Source organism: Branchiostoma floridae, chromosome 1 (assembly GCF_000003815.2).
Source record: "Branchiostoma floridae strain S238N-H82 chromosome 1, Bfl_VNyyK, whole genome shotgun sequence".
In the NCBI taxonomy this organism is placed as follows: domain Eukaryota; kingdom Metazoa; phylum Chordata; class Leptocardii; order Amphioxiformes; family Branchiostomatidae; genus Branchiostoma; species Branchiostoma floridae.
In genome coordinates this window covers 22652852-22670273 of record NC_049979.1, presented here as the reverse complement: position 1 = coordinate 22670273, position 17422 = coordinate 22652852, and the positions used below count along the sequence as shown (strand labels likewise).

The following is a 17422-nucleotide window of genomic DNA, read 5'->3' as shown; positions in this document are numbered from 1 at the left end:
CCTCAGTACAAGATGACCTCCAAGTGCTAATATGTTTACATAAAATCGAACAAATGTTCCATATGGCTACTTGTAATGATCATGAAGCGCTAGTATTAGCGATAGGCTCCAGTTGGAATCTTCCGAACTCGGCCTACAACAGCGACAAGAGTAATTCTGACTAATGGCGATCACACACAAAAAAAAAAACATTTACAGACCTCATATTGTTGGCCATATTCTCTAATAGGTCCTACAGATTATAAACACGAAGCCGGTTTCATTGGTTTATACAGACCACAATTTGATTCACACAAACAGGAAAGAACCTAAAGGACAACCCCTAACCACACTGAAACGCTCCTACAGGAGGTTTGACCAAAAGAAAGTCATACGAGACATCGCACTGGTTCCTTGGCATCTAGTTTGTAATGAATACGATGTTAATAGCGCATTGTTTTGTTTCATGTGAACCAGCATGCTGCGGTTCGGAAATTTCTGTGAGGTCTTCGCCAGCCCGATGGGTATACGGTCCTTGATTTGATACTCCTCCTCATTTCCTCTCAGCTGTTTGAAATAGTGACTCCTCATCGAGGACCACGGGTGCTTCGTTACCTGTAGTAGACATATGTACAGCATGTCACCTATGAAGGGCTTGGCTGTAGGGGGGTGGGATGGGGGTTGGACTGTTGGGGGCCAGGTCATTTTGGGTAAAAATAGGAAAATGCGTCTCGTGTTTGAGTGTGGATGACCATCTGGTTGTCCCTCACGCGGAAGCCTCTGTCAACACCCTGCCCACTCTCCTGGGTCGTCCAAACTTTAAAGATACATTTGATAATCAATCTCGTTGCATCTCTTGCAACTGAATTTGTCACCCCCTCCAAAACAGTAGTAAGTCTTTGAACACAACCCTACGAGACATCGCACTGGTTCCTTGGAATCTAGTTTGTAATGAATACGATGTTAATGGCGCATTGTTTTGTTTCATGTGAACCAGCATGCTGCGGTTCGGAAATTTCTGTGAGGTCTTCGCCAGCCCGATGGGTAGACGTTGAACCAGAAAGATGAAGCCAATTGCAAGAGGGAAGAACATACATCCTGCCGACAACTTCGGCCTTTATGCTACCGTAGTAGCATTAGGTGGTGACTAAACACCCTTGGAAGTCGATGAAATGGCACTACCTCAATAAGGTGAAGGGAAATGAACACCTGTTCCCACTGGAACATACTAATAGGCTGATGCTGTAATCGTCTGCTTGTTACAGTTGTTTACTTGTTTGATTATAAGTTTGTTTGTTTTTTAATTTGTATTTTATTACTTATTTTTAAATACATATACTATTTGCATTTTTTTATCGTCTTACATTTATTGTTATCTTATGGAACACACTTTTTTCGATAAAGTTGTCTGAGAGGAAAATGTCTCTTCATTGCTGTTTTCAGCACGTTGTCCAATTAAAGTTTTAGTGTATCTGGAGGTACATGAAGCAAAAGTTGCGAACAACAAATCACATCTGAATGAAAACAAAATCGATGTACATAGCTAAGTCAGAATGATGATGGCAACCTGAGAGATGAAGCCAAGAGGGAAGCACATATATCATGCCAACAACTTCTGCCTTTACGCTACCGTATACGTAGTAGCATTAGGTGGTGACCAAACACCCTTGGACATCCATGAAGTGGCATTACCTCAATAAGGTGAAGGGGAATGAACGCCTGTTCCCACTGGAACATACTAATAGGCTGATGCTTCGAATTTTACCGGGTGGAAAACTACAATGATTTGCCGCGTATCTCAACCTTAATACAAGATGACCTCCAAGTGCTAATATGTCTACATAAAATCGCACCATGTTCAATATGGCTACTTACAATTATCGTCAAGTGCTAGTAATAGCAATAGGCTCTTCAGAATCTTCAGCACTCGGCTTACAGCTAAAGAATAATTCTGATCAATGGCGATCGCACAAAAAATATGCATAGAGTCCTCATATTCTTGGCCATATTATCTAACAGGTCCGACAAGTTATAAACACGAAGCCGGTTTCAGTTATACAGATCACAAAAAGAAATATCTAAAGGACAACCACACTGGAACGCTCCTACAGGAGGTTTGACCAAAAGAAATTCCTACGAGACATCGCGCTGGTTCGTTGGCATCTAGTATGTAATGAATACGATGTTAATGGCGCGTTGTTTTGTTTCATGTGAACCATGATGTCTAAAAATCGAGTAGCAAAACAACTGCTAGACAACGGAAAACCTCACAACAAGGAACGGGGCTACGTTAAATGGATAAAAGGATAAATGAGACGCGCCCTTGAAGGAAGCGACGAAATCTTCTTCCCCATTTCCCGTGATGAGTTGCTCGCCTGTCTGAAGCAAAGCGTCTGTACTTGATGGGATCAGTGCCGAGATGATCAGACACTTTAGTGACAAGGCCCTAGACTGGCTACTAAAGCTGTTCAGTTGATCAGTGTGGTTTCAGAGAAGGGCGGTCGTGCTGCGGAGAGGTACTAAACCTCACACAGTTCTTTGAAGATGGCTTTGAGACCGGAACGATAACTGGTGTTGCATTTGTCGACCTCACAGCTGCCTACGACACCGTGAACCACCGTGCTCTTCTGACTTAAGTGGCCCGTATGATCAAGAGCACACAGATCGTTCGCATCATAGAGTCACTCCTGACCTATCGACTCTTCTTTGTTGAGATGGACGGTAAGCGCAGTCGATGGAGAGCACAGATGAGTCATTTGCCACAGGGCTCGATATTAGCTCCAATGCTTGTCAATATTTATACCAATGACCAGCCTACGAACATTTGCTCTAAGGTTCCCTCTATATAGAGACTAAATTAAGCTGATTCTGTAAGCCCTGTCTAATTCGAATTGTTCTAAAATTGACTTCATGTATGAACATCCTGTATGCAAGAAAGAAATATATAATCATATACAGGCGACTTTTTGTGGGTTGTCCAGTTACTATCGTAAGTCTGCATGTCTGTATTTTGTTGGTAACCTGGCATTTCTACCACAGGATTGCCTTTAATGGTATGCAGGATTATGGACTCGGCTGGATGGGTAAACAAACACACCTGCAGGTTGGAGGATTAAAATCTGAATTTATCATAATCCTGTGCCCCAGTGACCATTATTTTGCTAGTAATTTTTCTGGCATTTCCATCACAGAATTGTAAATGTAAATTTCATGCAATGCAATGCAGGACTAGCTGTTCAGGACATTTTTTGTCCGAAAATGCTTTTGCAACAACACAATTGTAGCGCGCCGAAGGACTAGGGTTACATGCAGTATCAAATTTGGTTAGATCCATCCATGGTTTGAAATTCCTAGACATTTTAGATAAAACGCAGACACTGTTATAATGAATTGGTAAAGGTGCCTTTTAACCCTGCATTATACAGGGAGACTACACGAAGCTGTCATATTAAAAACGTTTTGTTGACTCTTCCAATCATCATCTTTCTGAGGCCGCCTAAACAGGTCCATAGTAGCCGCGTGATGTGAAGAACGTAACTAACATCAACATCTTTGGAGGAAACCATGTATCTACTCAAGTAGTAACTTAAAATTAGTACTTTGCCTTTAATGTTATTAGACATGGTGTATCAGTGATATGAGCAGGGTTGGAGGTAAGGATCGGTAGAGAGTCAAATATTTAAACATTTTATAACAGTAAGGAAGATGGTCGGTTGTGTCAAAGTTTAACAACAGTTTGTTGATTTCTTTCAGGAATCCATCGAAAACTATGTGGCCGCCCTCCCACGCGTGACCAAAGAGAAAGTAAACGGCCACGTGGACCTCGGAAAAACGCTGGTAGGGCTACGGGCCGTTGTCAAACAAGACCAGGTTAATTTGAAGTGCATTCACGTCCATTTCTTTTAAATATTTCTTCAGTAATCTTTGCAAAGAAGGCTTTATTGATGAAATACTTTCAGGTGTGTGTACTGATAGTGTTTCTGCGAACAGCATAACAAAGCTGGATATTTTTGATATGTTGTTTTATAATTTTGTAGGTGTTGGCTAAAGCTGTTTTGCAACTGTTTTTGTTCAGTAAGACGAAATATACGAAAGAGGAGGACGAGGAGATGATACTGTATGCAGTTATGTTTGGCCACATATGGCCACCAACAGGGAAAAAATGTGGCAGAACTTCGAGAAAAATGAGTACTTCGCTTTTGCCTTTCTTCAGTAATCTTTGCAAAGAAGGCTTTAATGATAAATACTTTCAGGTGTGTGTATTGATTGTGTTTTTGTGAACAGCATAACATAGCCATGGATGGATATATTTGATATGTTGTTAAATCATTTTGTAGGTATTGGCTAAAGAAAACGATTTCGGGTCCCTTAATGGCCTTCTATGATTTGTCTCAATTTTTAGTAATTGAGACAAATGGTATTTTAGCGTCCATCAGTGAGGCAAAATGTCATCAGTGGCAGAGGAAAGCATGGGTTGATTAATTAGGTTTTTAATGCACAGTAAACTCTTAAGCTATATTGTTACTTCGGCGAAGAATGGGGGCAAAAACAAAAGAAGTGGAATCGGACGAGAACCTTATCATAGAAGCGAAGACATAAATATTTTGATATATGTGGCAAAATAGGAGGACCCAAGCAAAGACCTAAAGTCGGATAAGGGCAATCTTTTGCAGCAATATTAGGTATATAATGTTGTCCAAATATTAAAAAAATCGATTATCTGATTTGTTTGTTTGTTTCTTTATTAATTACACTGTTTTGTTTTAAGTAGAAAGAGATATAAAAGAAATGAGCAGGTCGCCATCTTAAAGTATATTGCAAGAGTGAAATTAGTCCTAGGAAGCAGACCTGAGAAAGGCATCAAGGTCGAAGAGCATTTAATCAACATTCAACATAGAGACATGGATGACGGGAGCACGTTTAAACCAACCCTCGCTTGGCGGGGAAATTGGGATGAGGGTGCGTGGGCAAAGTGACTCATTAGGACCAGAAAACACACGGTCGTTTCTGTCAATAAGTGCACGTTCGTTTTCTGCATTTTTTGCAATATTAGTGGTATAAACATCGCACCAAGTGAATCCTTACAATCTTTATGTATGTATGTGTCAAGGTATTTTGCGATTATACATTATATTTTTCGCATTTGGTAGTATAACGAACTGTTGCATGTTGTAGTATGATTTAGTTTTTGTTTCTCGGATGAAGTGACTCTATGGCAGTACTATATGCGTGTGCGTAGGCAAAATGTATTGTTGTACTGTACTTTGTTACTACTGAAATAAAGATACTTGGCTATGTGTAAAAACAACCGACCCCAATTCTACTACACAAAAAAGGCTATATCCATCTCAAAAAAGCCGATCATACATTTGTATCATTCAGGACCGTAGGGACCTGCTCGGTGTTTGGGAACATGGGGAGGTATTCTTATTTAGGCGTCTGAGATTCCTCAAAAGTGAGGACAGGAATATGCTCAAATTTATCGAATAGCACTGTGACAAGGACCTCCCCTAGGAGGAAATAAGATCTACAAGTTGATGACAATATTTGGTTTTAGGATGTGGACAACAATATACCTTATATTTCTCCAAGATCTCTGTATTATAAGAATGCGATGGTAACTCAAGAATTGCTGACTAATTTTTCAAATACTTAAAAACTTTCTTACAGTGTTCGAAGAAGTGCTGTGCCTGAGTTTGTGTTGGCGGCGGGACAAACGTGTTTAGAGACTGGCTGCACAGCAGAGCATCTGAAGTCGTGGACATCACAGCAGAGGAGACAACACTGATATCGACATTTAACAAAGCGGTTGACAAGGTAAGTGTGTATTCTATCCTGCCTGGTTACCAGATTGTGCCACAAGGACCACACAGAACAGGAGAGGGAGAAGGTAAGTATTTGAATGATATTAACTTGAACTATATATACTTGTCTTTGCGGTGAGCAAACATCCTTGAAAGTCGATTCAATGACACTACATTAATGAGCTGCAAGGGAAAGAGCACCTATACCCACTGCAACATAGGCTGAAGCCGAGGGATACAGGTAATGACAATGACAATGACTGTGCGACAGGGATACAGGGTGAAGATTCCAACGTTAGAGTAAGTATTTTGAAGCATTCTGTACACGGGTGCATCTTGTGACGGTATTATGGTAATAACTACTACAGTATCAGGCACAAGAGAAAAGACTCTCAGATGTAACAATTATGTTCATCATATATTTTCAGGCACAACTGTGGCAGACTCTGAAGAACTCTGGTATGAGGATTTAAGTTTTAAATGCAGTGAACTCTTTTAAGCTGCATTGTTACTTTGTTTCATTAGATTTGCTGCTTCCATTTTCAGTTCTCATTTCATTTTTTTGTTCTCAGACGGAAGAAATACACAGCCAATGGATTGATCTCGATCTTTACTCCCTCTGGAGACATCCGTCTACGCACAGCACGGTCAAGGTACAAACTGCTGTGGTAACTAATATAAAATACAGCCACAAAACTTACCACAGCTGCTTATATTTGATTTGGAGCAAGAGAAAGCATGCACGTGGATCAAAACATCAGAATGCATATTGTCACCTCTACAGGAATGCATTGATTGGTCGTTGTGTTAACACATTTCCATGTTACAAACAATCAGAAGGTGAGTCAGCCTTTTCAGTTTTAATTTTGGGACACTTGACAAAAAAATGTCTGACATATGTGTGGCCATTGCAACCACAAAGTCTAATGGGAACATTAGGCATAATATCTATTTCTTCAATTCTTTTAAAGTTCTGTTTATGTAGCACAGCACTAATAGCCCATATAATTAAGATTAACGATGGAAAAGAAGATATCTTCAGACAGGGCAGCATATAGCATCATCGTCATCATCAGGAAGCCAAAAGGCCGCAAACTGTGTTTTTTATTTGTTTATTGCATTTACAATATCCCAGAGGGATATCCTCATATCTTGCAGAAAACAAGAACCCTGACCAGAAGATTGGGGATGGCCATTTTAAAGATATGGAGCGATTCAATGTACATTATCTATTGTCAAAACTATTATTGTGACTTGCAATTACGGAGGTTCATCATATTTTCATTAGAAAGGGAGGCAAAGACAGCCTCTAATTGAACTGTACTGTGCAGGATGGTCATAATCTCAACACATTGTTGCTATGATCAACATGAGCAAGTACGTGTACGAGAGGCAGTGCCAACCGTATCTTGATACAGCAAGTCAACCTGCCGTCCACCCAGAGGCCAGCTAAGATCTACACCGAGATTCCTCTCATGACCCGTCCGTGGTCAGGTTACAAAATAATGAAGACCGCCCCTGATTTGTAAATACACAATGTAAAGAGTTCTTAAATGTGTTGTAGTGGAGCAATGCCGAGGAGATAAAATAGAGGGATTTTTGTACCACAGCAACACTGCGCATTTGATGCCGATGTGGGAACTGCATCATGGTGCCAACAGTTAGAGAGTGTGTTTTTTGCCACGACCTGGTTGAATAATCCTGTCTATAAAAACGACTTTGACAGCGGTGGTAGGGGGGTCTGGAACTTCATGAAGAGTTCCATCCGATCTGTATTACGACCGCGGTGGCAGGAGGGTGGGGAACGTCATTAGGAGTTCCACCCAATCTAGTATGATGAGAGGAGTGTCGAGGACCACTCTTATCACAAGAAAGAACCTCGGCCTGAAGGATGTTCGTGAGCCAATGAGTAATAGGTAGGACATTCTGTGCCATTCCGTTTACCTCTGCATATCTTACGAGAACCTCTATCGAAGCTGTTCACACAGAACATATCTGACAGCAGGTTTGATAACAGAAGTCTATATGTATGAAAAAAGGAAATATTTCATATTAAAATCAGGTGATTATGACTTCTATAGACAATGCTTCTCAAACCTAGCCTCAGTGGTTGAACCGTGATAGTACCTGTTTTGGAGCAATTATGTATCCTATTCAACGGAAATAAAGCGAGTAACATTAGACCATATGAACACTGGGGCTGACAGGGCATTTGGGAGTTCATAACCAGGTAAGATTCAAAGCAGGCTTTTCAGGAAATTGGAAATAAAGACATTCAAACTCAATTTAAAGTAGACTATCAGCATCGTTTTCAGACCCTGAGAGGGCCGAGACACAAAGAGTTCAACGTCAACAAAGTCTTCATTCCAAGTAGCCCCAAACAGGTATACATTTATGTTAGTTTTGTGAATAAAAATGGTTTTCATGCCCTGTATATCATGACATTTGGTTGGATAATCTATAGAGATTTAGGAGAAAGTAATTAATATCGCAGAGGACGTCAAAGAAGTGATTCGACCTCTGATCTGCAAAGAATCTTGGACAGCTTTTTCAGTCGTCTTCTTAGAAACAACGCGACTGATAGTCTCCTTTAAATTGAGACGCAAAGTAAGAAAGGAGATCAAGTTCAACGTCGACGGCTTGATGGCTGCAAGCCTAGACTTAACCACTGCCCTGGGAGCTTGCCTACAACAGTCCATGTGCATATTCATCTGTAAAGACGCTCCTTCTTGGAGCATGAGTAAAAGTCAGCGTTTGGAAGAAATTAAATCATACTGCAGAGGATGTCAAAGAAGTGATTCAAATAATAGAGCACGGCATCAATATGAGTGTTTAGGGGAGGCAACTGGCGATGTTTTATAGATTACAGGTAACACTGTGGCTGTTCCTAGTGACAGAAGCAGATTAAAATGCACCATTAATCTTTAGAAACATTATGTTAAAACAAAAACATTATCAGCTTTAAAGTAAGACGAAAATAAAGCTAGTCTTATTGCTTCAAAACAAAAGTACCATTATGATGGCATGTGATACGTGCTGGCTGTCCGCGTGAGCGTAGCATTTGGAACACCCAAAGACGATGTACTGCAATGATCAACATGAGCAAGATGATACTGATTCCTAGCTACGGACCATTGTTTTAGTATATGTTAAGCAGATGAGGACAAAAGGGAGAAGGTTTACGAACACTGTTGAATAAGACTAAACAAAATACAGTGTTCTTTCACCAGTTGTGATAACCTACTGTCCAAGCTTAATTGGCAAAATGTAAAAGAGAATGTTCAACAATACTATCGGTACTTTCCATAACTACTTACAGTCAAACAATCACAGGGCATATATGACCCAAACCCAGAACCAAAGCTCTCACCAGGACATTTCTTAATAGTACACTCTACCAAGCAATTTCATATCAACACAAAACTGGACCACTAAGCATTAGTGTACGCTAATATGGTTCTTGTTGTAAACACACACACACACACATATATATATGTACATTTGTAAGATAATGATAGCCTCATTCTTTTCTATTTTTTATTCAGTAGTATTATTCTGTTCTTAATCATGACTTATTTTGTTGCTGCTAATCTTTTCAATTACTACTATTCCACTTTGTACTCTTCTGTAAATGTACATTGTATATTCAGTTTATTCCAGTCAATTATATTTTGTTAATTATTACTTCATTTCAAGTTATGCCACAAAACCCAGATAGTGGTTTTGTCATTTTATGTTGACCTCTGATCTCTCACTTTCACTTCAAATTGCCTCAGTTGATTTTTGTTTCTTTTCCTGTTCACAAATCGTATAGGTCTTCTTGCTTACATTTTCTTTTATTGTATATTTATTTTATATGAATTGTCACGGACTCCAGGAAGAATAGTGGTGCAATATCCCAACAAAACAAAGGAACCAACCATGGCATCCCACTGCATATTACATGTTTTATGTATGCATATAGATGAATGCATGTTAATGCAAGTATATCACTTAGTCAGGTAGTTGCGGACTTTTGACTTACGTATGTATGTTGAGACATGAAATGCATGCATGAAAAATTACATAAATGGTGTCACCAAAATACACTGATGAGATATGGCTGCCCCATGTAGAAACATAGCATCACTGTTATCGGAAATAGCACACTTCAAAAACTGTATATTTCACTGCACATGGAACATTCGAAGGCGAAAATAACACTTTAAAGAAACGCTTACGGTGAAATTAAGGCTGATAGCGTTAACACCCAGCAAACTCATCTAGCTAAGCTGAACCAGCCCCCATTGCACAAAGTGCAATCCCCGAAGTCTGGGTTTCCAAGAGGCTGGACAGCTGTTAGAATAGCCCTGACTATAAACACTCTGAGATGGCTGGATGTTCTGACAGCAAAATTTCAACCGTTATACATATGCGTTCAATTGGTATTTTGTTTACGTCGCCATTGCATGACTGTAGTGCTTAACACTCAGTATATGCTGTAATTAGTCTGAAATGGTGCCCCTCCAAAAGCTATTGTAAATCTTGAGATTGCTGGCCTATCCTGGTGCCGCCAAAAAATGGCCATTGCTCTCTCGCCATGACGCAACTAGTCGTAAACGGAAACATACATCTTCGCACCATACCATAGTACATGTACATTGTATATACAGTGTGTTGTAACAAGTACGGCACCATGTGCGCATGCAGGTCTGGCATACTGACCGCTGCAATCACAGTATTTCTACTCGCCAACATGGTCCACAGTCTAGATACGTGGACATACAAGGTAGAGATACTCGACCAGGCTAGAAAATGTGGTTTGGAGTGGAGCGGCGGTCACACAACGTGTCGTAAATCTATATTTTTTTTTTAAACTGGCAAAAACCACGAAAATTATACACATTGTCGTATGAACAGCAACCCGGGAAACTCCCAGAACCATTGGAGAACATTTGCGGAGGTTGACTGAGGTGAAGTATGCTCTACACAAAACGCCAACGTAACCCCGAGGTCCCGAGGACAGGGCAAGTTCGGACATGCAAACATGGCGGCCACACAACACCGCGAGCCGACTAACAGACTAACCAACATGATGTACATTTCCACGAAATTGAACACTAACATAGACCCATGAGAACTCTGCATGCTCCAGAAGGTCTAATACCAATATGAGGAATGACATTCGAGGTAAAACTATGCCTTAGACAGGAAAAAGAGACACAAATACACATAGCAGCATACTGCAACCCTCCTGTAAAACCGCCAGCCTGGGTATGGTATGTTCACACATCACAATCAGTAGTTCATATCTATCCGCTACAAACTTTCAGCACCAGGTATCAAATACACTATGATGGCCACAATCACAAATAACTTAAGTCCCTTTACTGAACTTCGAAGACTAGGTTTCGTTTTTGTAGTTTTCCTATGCAAGAAGACTGTCTAAAAGGTGGCACTATTTTCTCTCGACACTTCAACCCCTAAACGCAAAGAGAGAAACGTTGGGATGAAGGCAATTGCAAGGCTCACTAGGAGTTTGAATATGGCTACCCATTTTACAGCGTCGTTGAAATACTACTTTTACATGTATATGCGACTTCTTTTACACAGATACTGTTAAATTGTGACAGTTATACACTACTGACGTTGCTATATTCACCGTAAGGCACTATACAACCCGATAGTTTGGGGTAATATGTAATGCATTAAACTCCATGCAGAGCCTCGTTCCGAGAGGACGAGCAGTGGTACCATGACGTCATATCAGAAGTCATGATTGCGCAATCTCTCAATGTTCACCCCGTGCGTGAACTAGTGTAGAACAATGATGATGATTTAGTGCAGATTGTTGTTGGGACAACTCCCTCCCATACACAGGGGTGCCTAAGCATTTGCACGAACCCTATGAAATTCGTACGAATATTATGTGATACACACGAATCACTATGCGAAAACGCACGAATATTATGAAATTCGCACGAATCACTATGTGATTCACACGAACCTTATGAGATTTGCACGATCCTTATGCGAAATTGCGCAACCACTGCCGGGGTCACGTGACAGACGGAGCGGGATTTTCAAGATGACGGCTTCGATCGGCGCCGACGGAAAATACGATGTAACACGCCGAAATGAAGCAAAACAGTAGCTCACAGGCTATCAAATACATCTTTGCGACGGTAAATGTCCATTCCATGCCTTGAAATATAAATACCACGGGTAGAAACGCTCAAAATCATGCCTCCTCCCGGCCGCCGTTTTTGCATAAGGATCGTGCAAATCTCATAAGGTTCGTGTGAATCACATAGTGATTCGTGCGAATTTCATAATATTCGTGCGTTTTTGCATAGTGATTCGTGCGAATTTCATAATATTCGTGCGTTTTCGCATAGTGATTCGAGTGTATCACATAATATTCGTACGAATTTCATAGGGTTCGTGCAAATGCTTAGGCACCCCTGATACATGGCTTGTTACATGCCCTCAAATAAAGACACGGGATTCGCAATAGTTCAATTTCAGCATGTTTTCAGTGTGCGTGTTTCAGTAGTGATTCTAGCCAACACAGAGATGGCTGATGGAAAACACAGAATTATTGTCGGACAAAGGTCATACACGATAATGAGATTGTCAAACAAGGTAATTCCAAACATGTACAATCGATAAGCAAGAATTCCATGAAATTGTCTTCCGGGAGGGAAGTAAAATGTAATCTCCAAGCAGATCCACGGTGGCGTAATATGGTATCAAACCCACCGTTTGACTCCCTTTGGCCGGCTATACTCCTTGGCCAGCTTTGATACTATTTTGTAGCACCGTAGGATCTGCTTGGAGATTAAGTAAAATGGGGGTCCCGTGCTCGAGGAGGCGCATTGACCACTTAATCAACCTCATTACTAAACACATTTGGTACCTTACTGGCTGCAAGTACACCTACTGGCTGCAAGTATTACATCAAATAATGGACAGAACGACCATAGTAATTGACGGACAGAAATCATATACAATAATGAGATTGCCAAGATGGAAATATATACGTGTGAAACCACCAGAACACAGCAGCAACCAGAGAACAGCGCGCCCGCAGAGAGCCTGATTGCAAGGCTAGGTTTTCCTTGTGGCATGTTCAGTATGACGAACACGCATTTCCTTAATGACTACAAATCAGATCTCAGCTCTTGTCGGTCTCGGGGCACTTTGAAACGACTGTAACCATGGCGTCAATTCGAAGAGATGGGCAGGCTTTATGAGTGTTTTTTATTTTTTTATTATGATTTTGGGGGGACATTTTTTTCTTGATGACATACCATTAGAAAATAAGCGCACAATGATTTCCTGAATAGCCTGACTAAAAGAGCCAGCAAAAAAGGGATAACCATACAAGTACAATTGCTTTGTTTGTATGACTCATGTTTTTATGGTTTCTTTTCATTTCTTTTCACAGTGAAAGGCATCATAGACTGGTGTGTAACAACGAGATCCACATTCGGTTGGTTAAAGAAGCACAAAAGGATTCAGACTATTCAGGAACAGGTAAGAGTGAAAAATCATACGACGCTGGAAAATTTTGAAAATCGTCCGATGCTCTGCGATGGCTCATTTTGATTACGATCTAGCTGCGATTCACTGATATAATCGTTCGATGTGCGGAAATCGTACGCGCTTTGTAACAGGGGCTTTTTAGAAGAATTCGTATAAAGAACGAACACGTCAGTTGGAGAAAGTATTTTGAAGACAAATGTATTCCATTTGCTCTTTCTTTTATGTGATGTCCTTTCCTGTTGTGCTTGTATGAGGTTTTAGCGATGTAAAATAACAATGAAATAATTAAAATAAGTAAACATGAGTATTTGATCATGAATTGATGTGGTATGTTTCTTTTTCTTCGATAGTTTTGATACATCAGTGATATTGAATAATAACCTTAACATGCTACAATCTGTTACACTGTGCTATTTATTTATCTGTAGGAGTGGTACATATGCTCCATTCTGCTATGTAGAGCCTCGACCGCAGCCTTTACAAATTACTAGTATAAAATGGGGAGGCTCTTCTAAACCGGGCTGAAGTTTCCACTTCTGTAGACGTGGTCTCTAACCAGCTGTTAGCCAATCAGAGTATCGCCTTGATCTTTGGGTAAAGCTGACTGACTGACAGCTGGTTAGAGGCCACGCCCACAAAGGGTTTGCACGTGTACACGAATTCAGTCGACAGATAAGATATGGTTGTTTATTTCTTCTATGGAAAAGCATTGCCCTCCACACGATCTCGGGCTCACCGGTCGAGGCGTCCAGCAGAACCAACATTGGGTAGCCGAAAACCTCGTACTTCTTGCACAGGTCCTTCTACACAGAGAAGAGATAGTTCACTATCTTGATTTTATGGATTACATCCGTGCGCACATGACTTTTCGCCTGTTTTCAAAACAAAAAGTGTCAGTAGGATACAAGCCTCTCTGAATTAGTTATATTGTGTATTATGGGATAGGGTGTTTAAAAAAAACATTGCATTATAGTCATTCGACTTTTTCTTTTGCTACAGTCGTACATTTGTAACTTAACCGTTGCTTTATGTACGTTTGGGCTTCATGTTAGGCCCAAAATGGTTATGAAACATACTTGGAGGTATTGTTGCTAAGCGCCCACCCGAAATATCTGCTTGGAGATCATCACTCCAAACGTCTGCTTGGAAATACACAACATGGTGATGATATATGATTCCGAGCGAAATCTTGACCCGTTTGTGAACGCATTCAAAAATCAATGCATTACAGTCATTCAAATATTTCCTTTACTACAATCGTACACATATAATTCAAATGTTGCTTTAGATAGTACGTATTTGCCTTCAATGTATTAGGTCCTCAGTAGTTATGAAAGATTCGCCGATTTACACCATGGAAATTTACACCCCACATCTCTTGGGGGTGATAAAACACAAGTGATTATAATTTCATACAAGCCATCAACCAATACTAATGCTGTGGTGTATCTTTCGTGGGAAAAGTAATCTGCTTCGTATCAAGTCTTGCTATATCATTTTGCACATGGCAATGAGAACGACCCCCATGCATGTTTGTCAGTATCCTTTCACAGTCTTAGTGTGGGTCCAGTCAATACCGTTCCCTGGCTGCTTGGTCCACACGGGAAACACAAAATTCAACCCCCAGTACGGCCCAAAGACTTCACGTAGATTCTGGATCCGACCGAAGTTGTATCTCCTGCAACATTTTGTAAAAGGACGGTATCAGAGAAGTGAGAATACGTACTGACACATGTAGCAGCCAGTATGACCCCAAGCAGAGGTTGGTGGGGAAAATCGTGGCCTTTTTTGTATGCCGTCTTTTTCGACCAGCCTCCCCTCTGCTTGGAGAGCACTTTTTTACGCAGAGTTTTTATACATATATTATGTATCTTAGGAAGGTCGAGATTTCTACTTTTGTAGGCGTGACCTCAAACCAGCTGTCCGCCAATCTGAGAATAGGCTTATTAAGTTAAACAAAAGAAAACAGGCAATTGTCTGATTGGCTGACCGATGGTTAGCGACCACGCCCACAGAAGTGGACATCTCAGCCTGGTTTAGCCACATACCTCCATCAAAAATATTCTGATAATGCAAATAACTTTTACATCTACATAATCTATTCTTGGTTATGTATATACTAACTACCTTCCACAGGTCAAAATGTTGACAGTCTAAACACTTTTACGAATTATGGCACTTTTGCATTCAAATGAATGCAGATTAGGAACTTATTTGTATAATTGGTATCAGTTAATGTTCCATCTGCCATAAACTTCACATTTTATGTGCATTCGAGTCCTATAATAGGAAACCATGCAAATATAGATTTTCTCATTAATTATGCGAATTCTAATTAGCATACTTTATAATTACTTCATTAAGTACATCTCCGTCTGAGCTAAATGCATACTAAACATTGTACAAATCCGTTGTTCGTTTCTTCATGTATCCTCCTCGGAAGGTTTTGACAAAAGGGCCCTATTTGTTTTCTGGATCGTGATCGTGAACCTTACATTTATTTTAACAAGCTTTATCAGGACTTACTTGATGTTCTTGACAGCCTCGTAAGACGTCTGTCCGTCCCTGATGATCATAATCTGCCAGCCAAACAGCCCACCACACCCGATACAGGCTACAGCACACACATACACCTCCAGCACCACTAGTACTGTGGAGGTTGGCATATAGCCTACGTACCTGGAACAGGAGAGATTATTAGTGGACAACAGGTTGTTATAGAGTCTTTCTCAAGATTGTGCTGAACACCGTAATTGTCTAATTAATAATGTCTTGATTATATTGCATTGATATTCATCGAATTCATGCACTCTTAAGTATATATACATGAGGCCTTGTTGTTAGGAATAATACCGACACTCATGATTGCCAATCGTCGTGCAATAAAGTTAATTCATTCGGCATCCGGTGGAATTATGGGAGTTGATGTTACACTAGTTCTAGTAGCTATCAAATATGTTACGTTGAATAATGATATGTCTTTTGCTGAGAAAATAAATCAAGCAACATTTCGGTAAAATTCAAAGTTAGAAAAAAGACACACATAAGATGTCAGTTCAAGGTCAAATTCCTCGTAGGCGGTCGTAAGGGTTTATGACGACGTCGCGCGATTTTCAAGCAGACTGACAAAACCAATTGCCTGGTTGCCAGGGTCTACACAGCCTAAATCCTCGACTCTAGGGCCAACATTCCCCCAAGGAAACTCTTCAACAGCCCCCCACCCCGCTGAGTTAAGTTGGACCCAGATATTAATTATCGAGATCAGGCCGGGATTTGATATCCAGGCTTCCCCAACAGGAACCCACGACACTCTTTTCTGCAACACTGCTGTCAATTGTTGAACGAAAAATACATGACTAATCCTAAAAGTTTGTGTTTGTATGATGATCGTTCGAAGAATGTGATCTGGCCTTTAGTACTGTTAGGAGATGATTTGTTCTGAATTGTCAGTTTCTCGTTCTACTACGTGTATGATAAATCACTAATATACGGCCACTCAATGTGCTGACAGATTTTAAAATTGTAACTGAGATCGGGAAAGTGGCGGAAGATGATGAGATAGAAAATACCCTTACATGAACTCACCATTCATAGACCGTAACAGGGAAGATATAAGTCAACAGTCTTTCCATTGTAGGACCGTTCAGTATCTCCAGATATTGCAGTAGCAGTCCAAGCACGTGCACAGCACTTAGACACGTGTATAAATTGAATATAACAAAACGCCGCTGGTTGAAGTACCTGAAGAACAAAAGTGGCACAATAAAGTTCATTCGAGTCAAATATCGACAAAGCTTGCTGATCGACATAGCTTGCAAATATCGACATAGCTTGCATATATTGCTCTAATGAAACTAAATTTAGACTTATCAACATAACCAACATCACAATAGTTCACCCATGCCTTCTTATGGTCGAAAAACAGGAACGCAGTCAGACTAAGTATAAAAATCACAAATTGTAAGTTAAAAGTCCTATCATTAGGCAGAATGCCATTTGAACATTTCCTCATTATCTTCTATCATATTTCAACTATGTACCCATCTGACTATGCCAAAAATCTAGTGTACCCTTTTTCTCCTCTCTCAAAGATTCTCGAAGTGTTTGTGTGT

The 17422-nt window shown here is 40.4% G+C and overlaps 1 protein-coding gene across 1 annotated transcript in view; it reads right to left on the bottom strand.

Annotated features, from left to right (window-relative positions):
- Positions 1–13651: 13651 nt before the first annotated feature.
- The window catches only part of LOC118413685 (probable palmitoyltransferase ZDHHC24), a 4418-nt gene continuing 647 nt past the window's right edge, over positions 13652–17422 (bottom strand). Inside the window, exons 2-4 of the mRNA XM_035817216.1 lie at positions 16896–17051; positions 15837–15989; positions 13652–14988 (exon numbers count right to left, since the gene is read on the bottom strand). Coding sequence (XP_035673109.1) covers positions 14847–14988; positions 15837–15989; positions 16896–16942 — 342 coding nt within the window. The 5' untranslated portion in view covers positions 16943–17051 and the 3' untranslated portion in view covers positions 13652–14846. The remainder of the gene's footprint in view (positions 14989–15836; positions 15990–16895; positions 17052–17422) is intronic.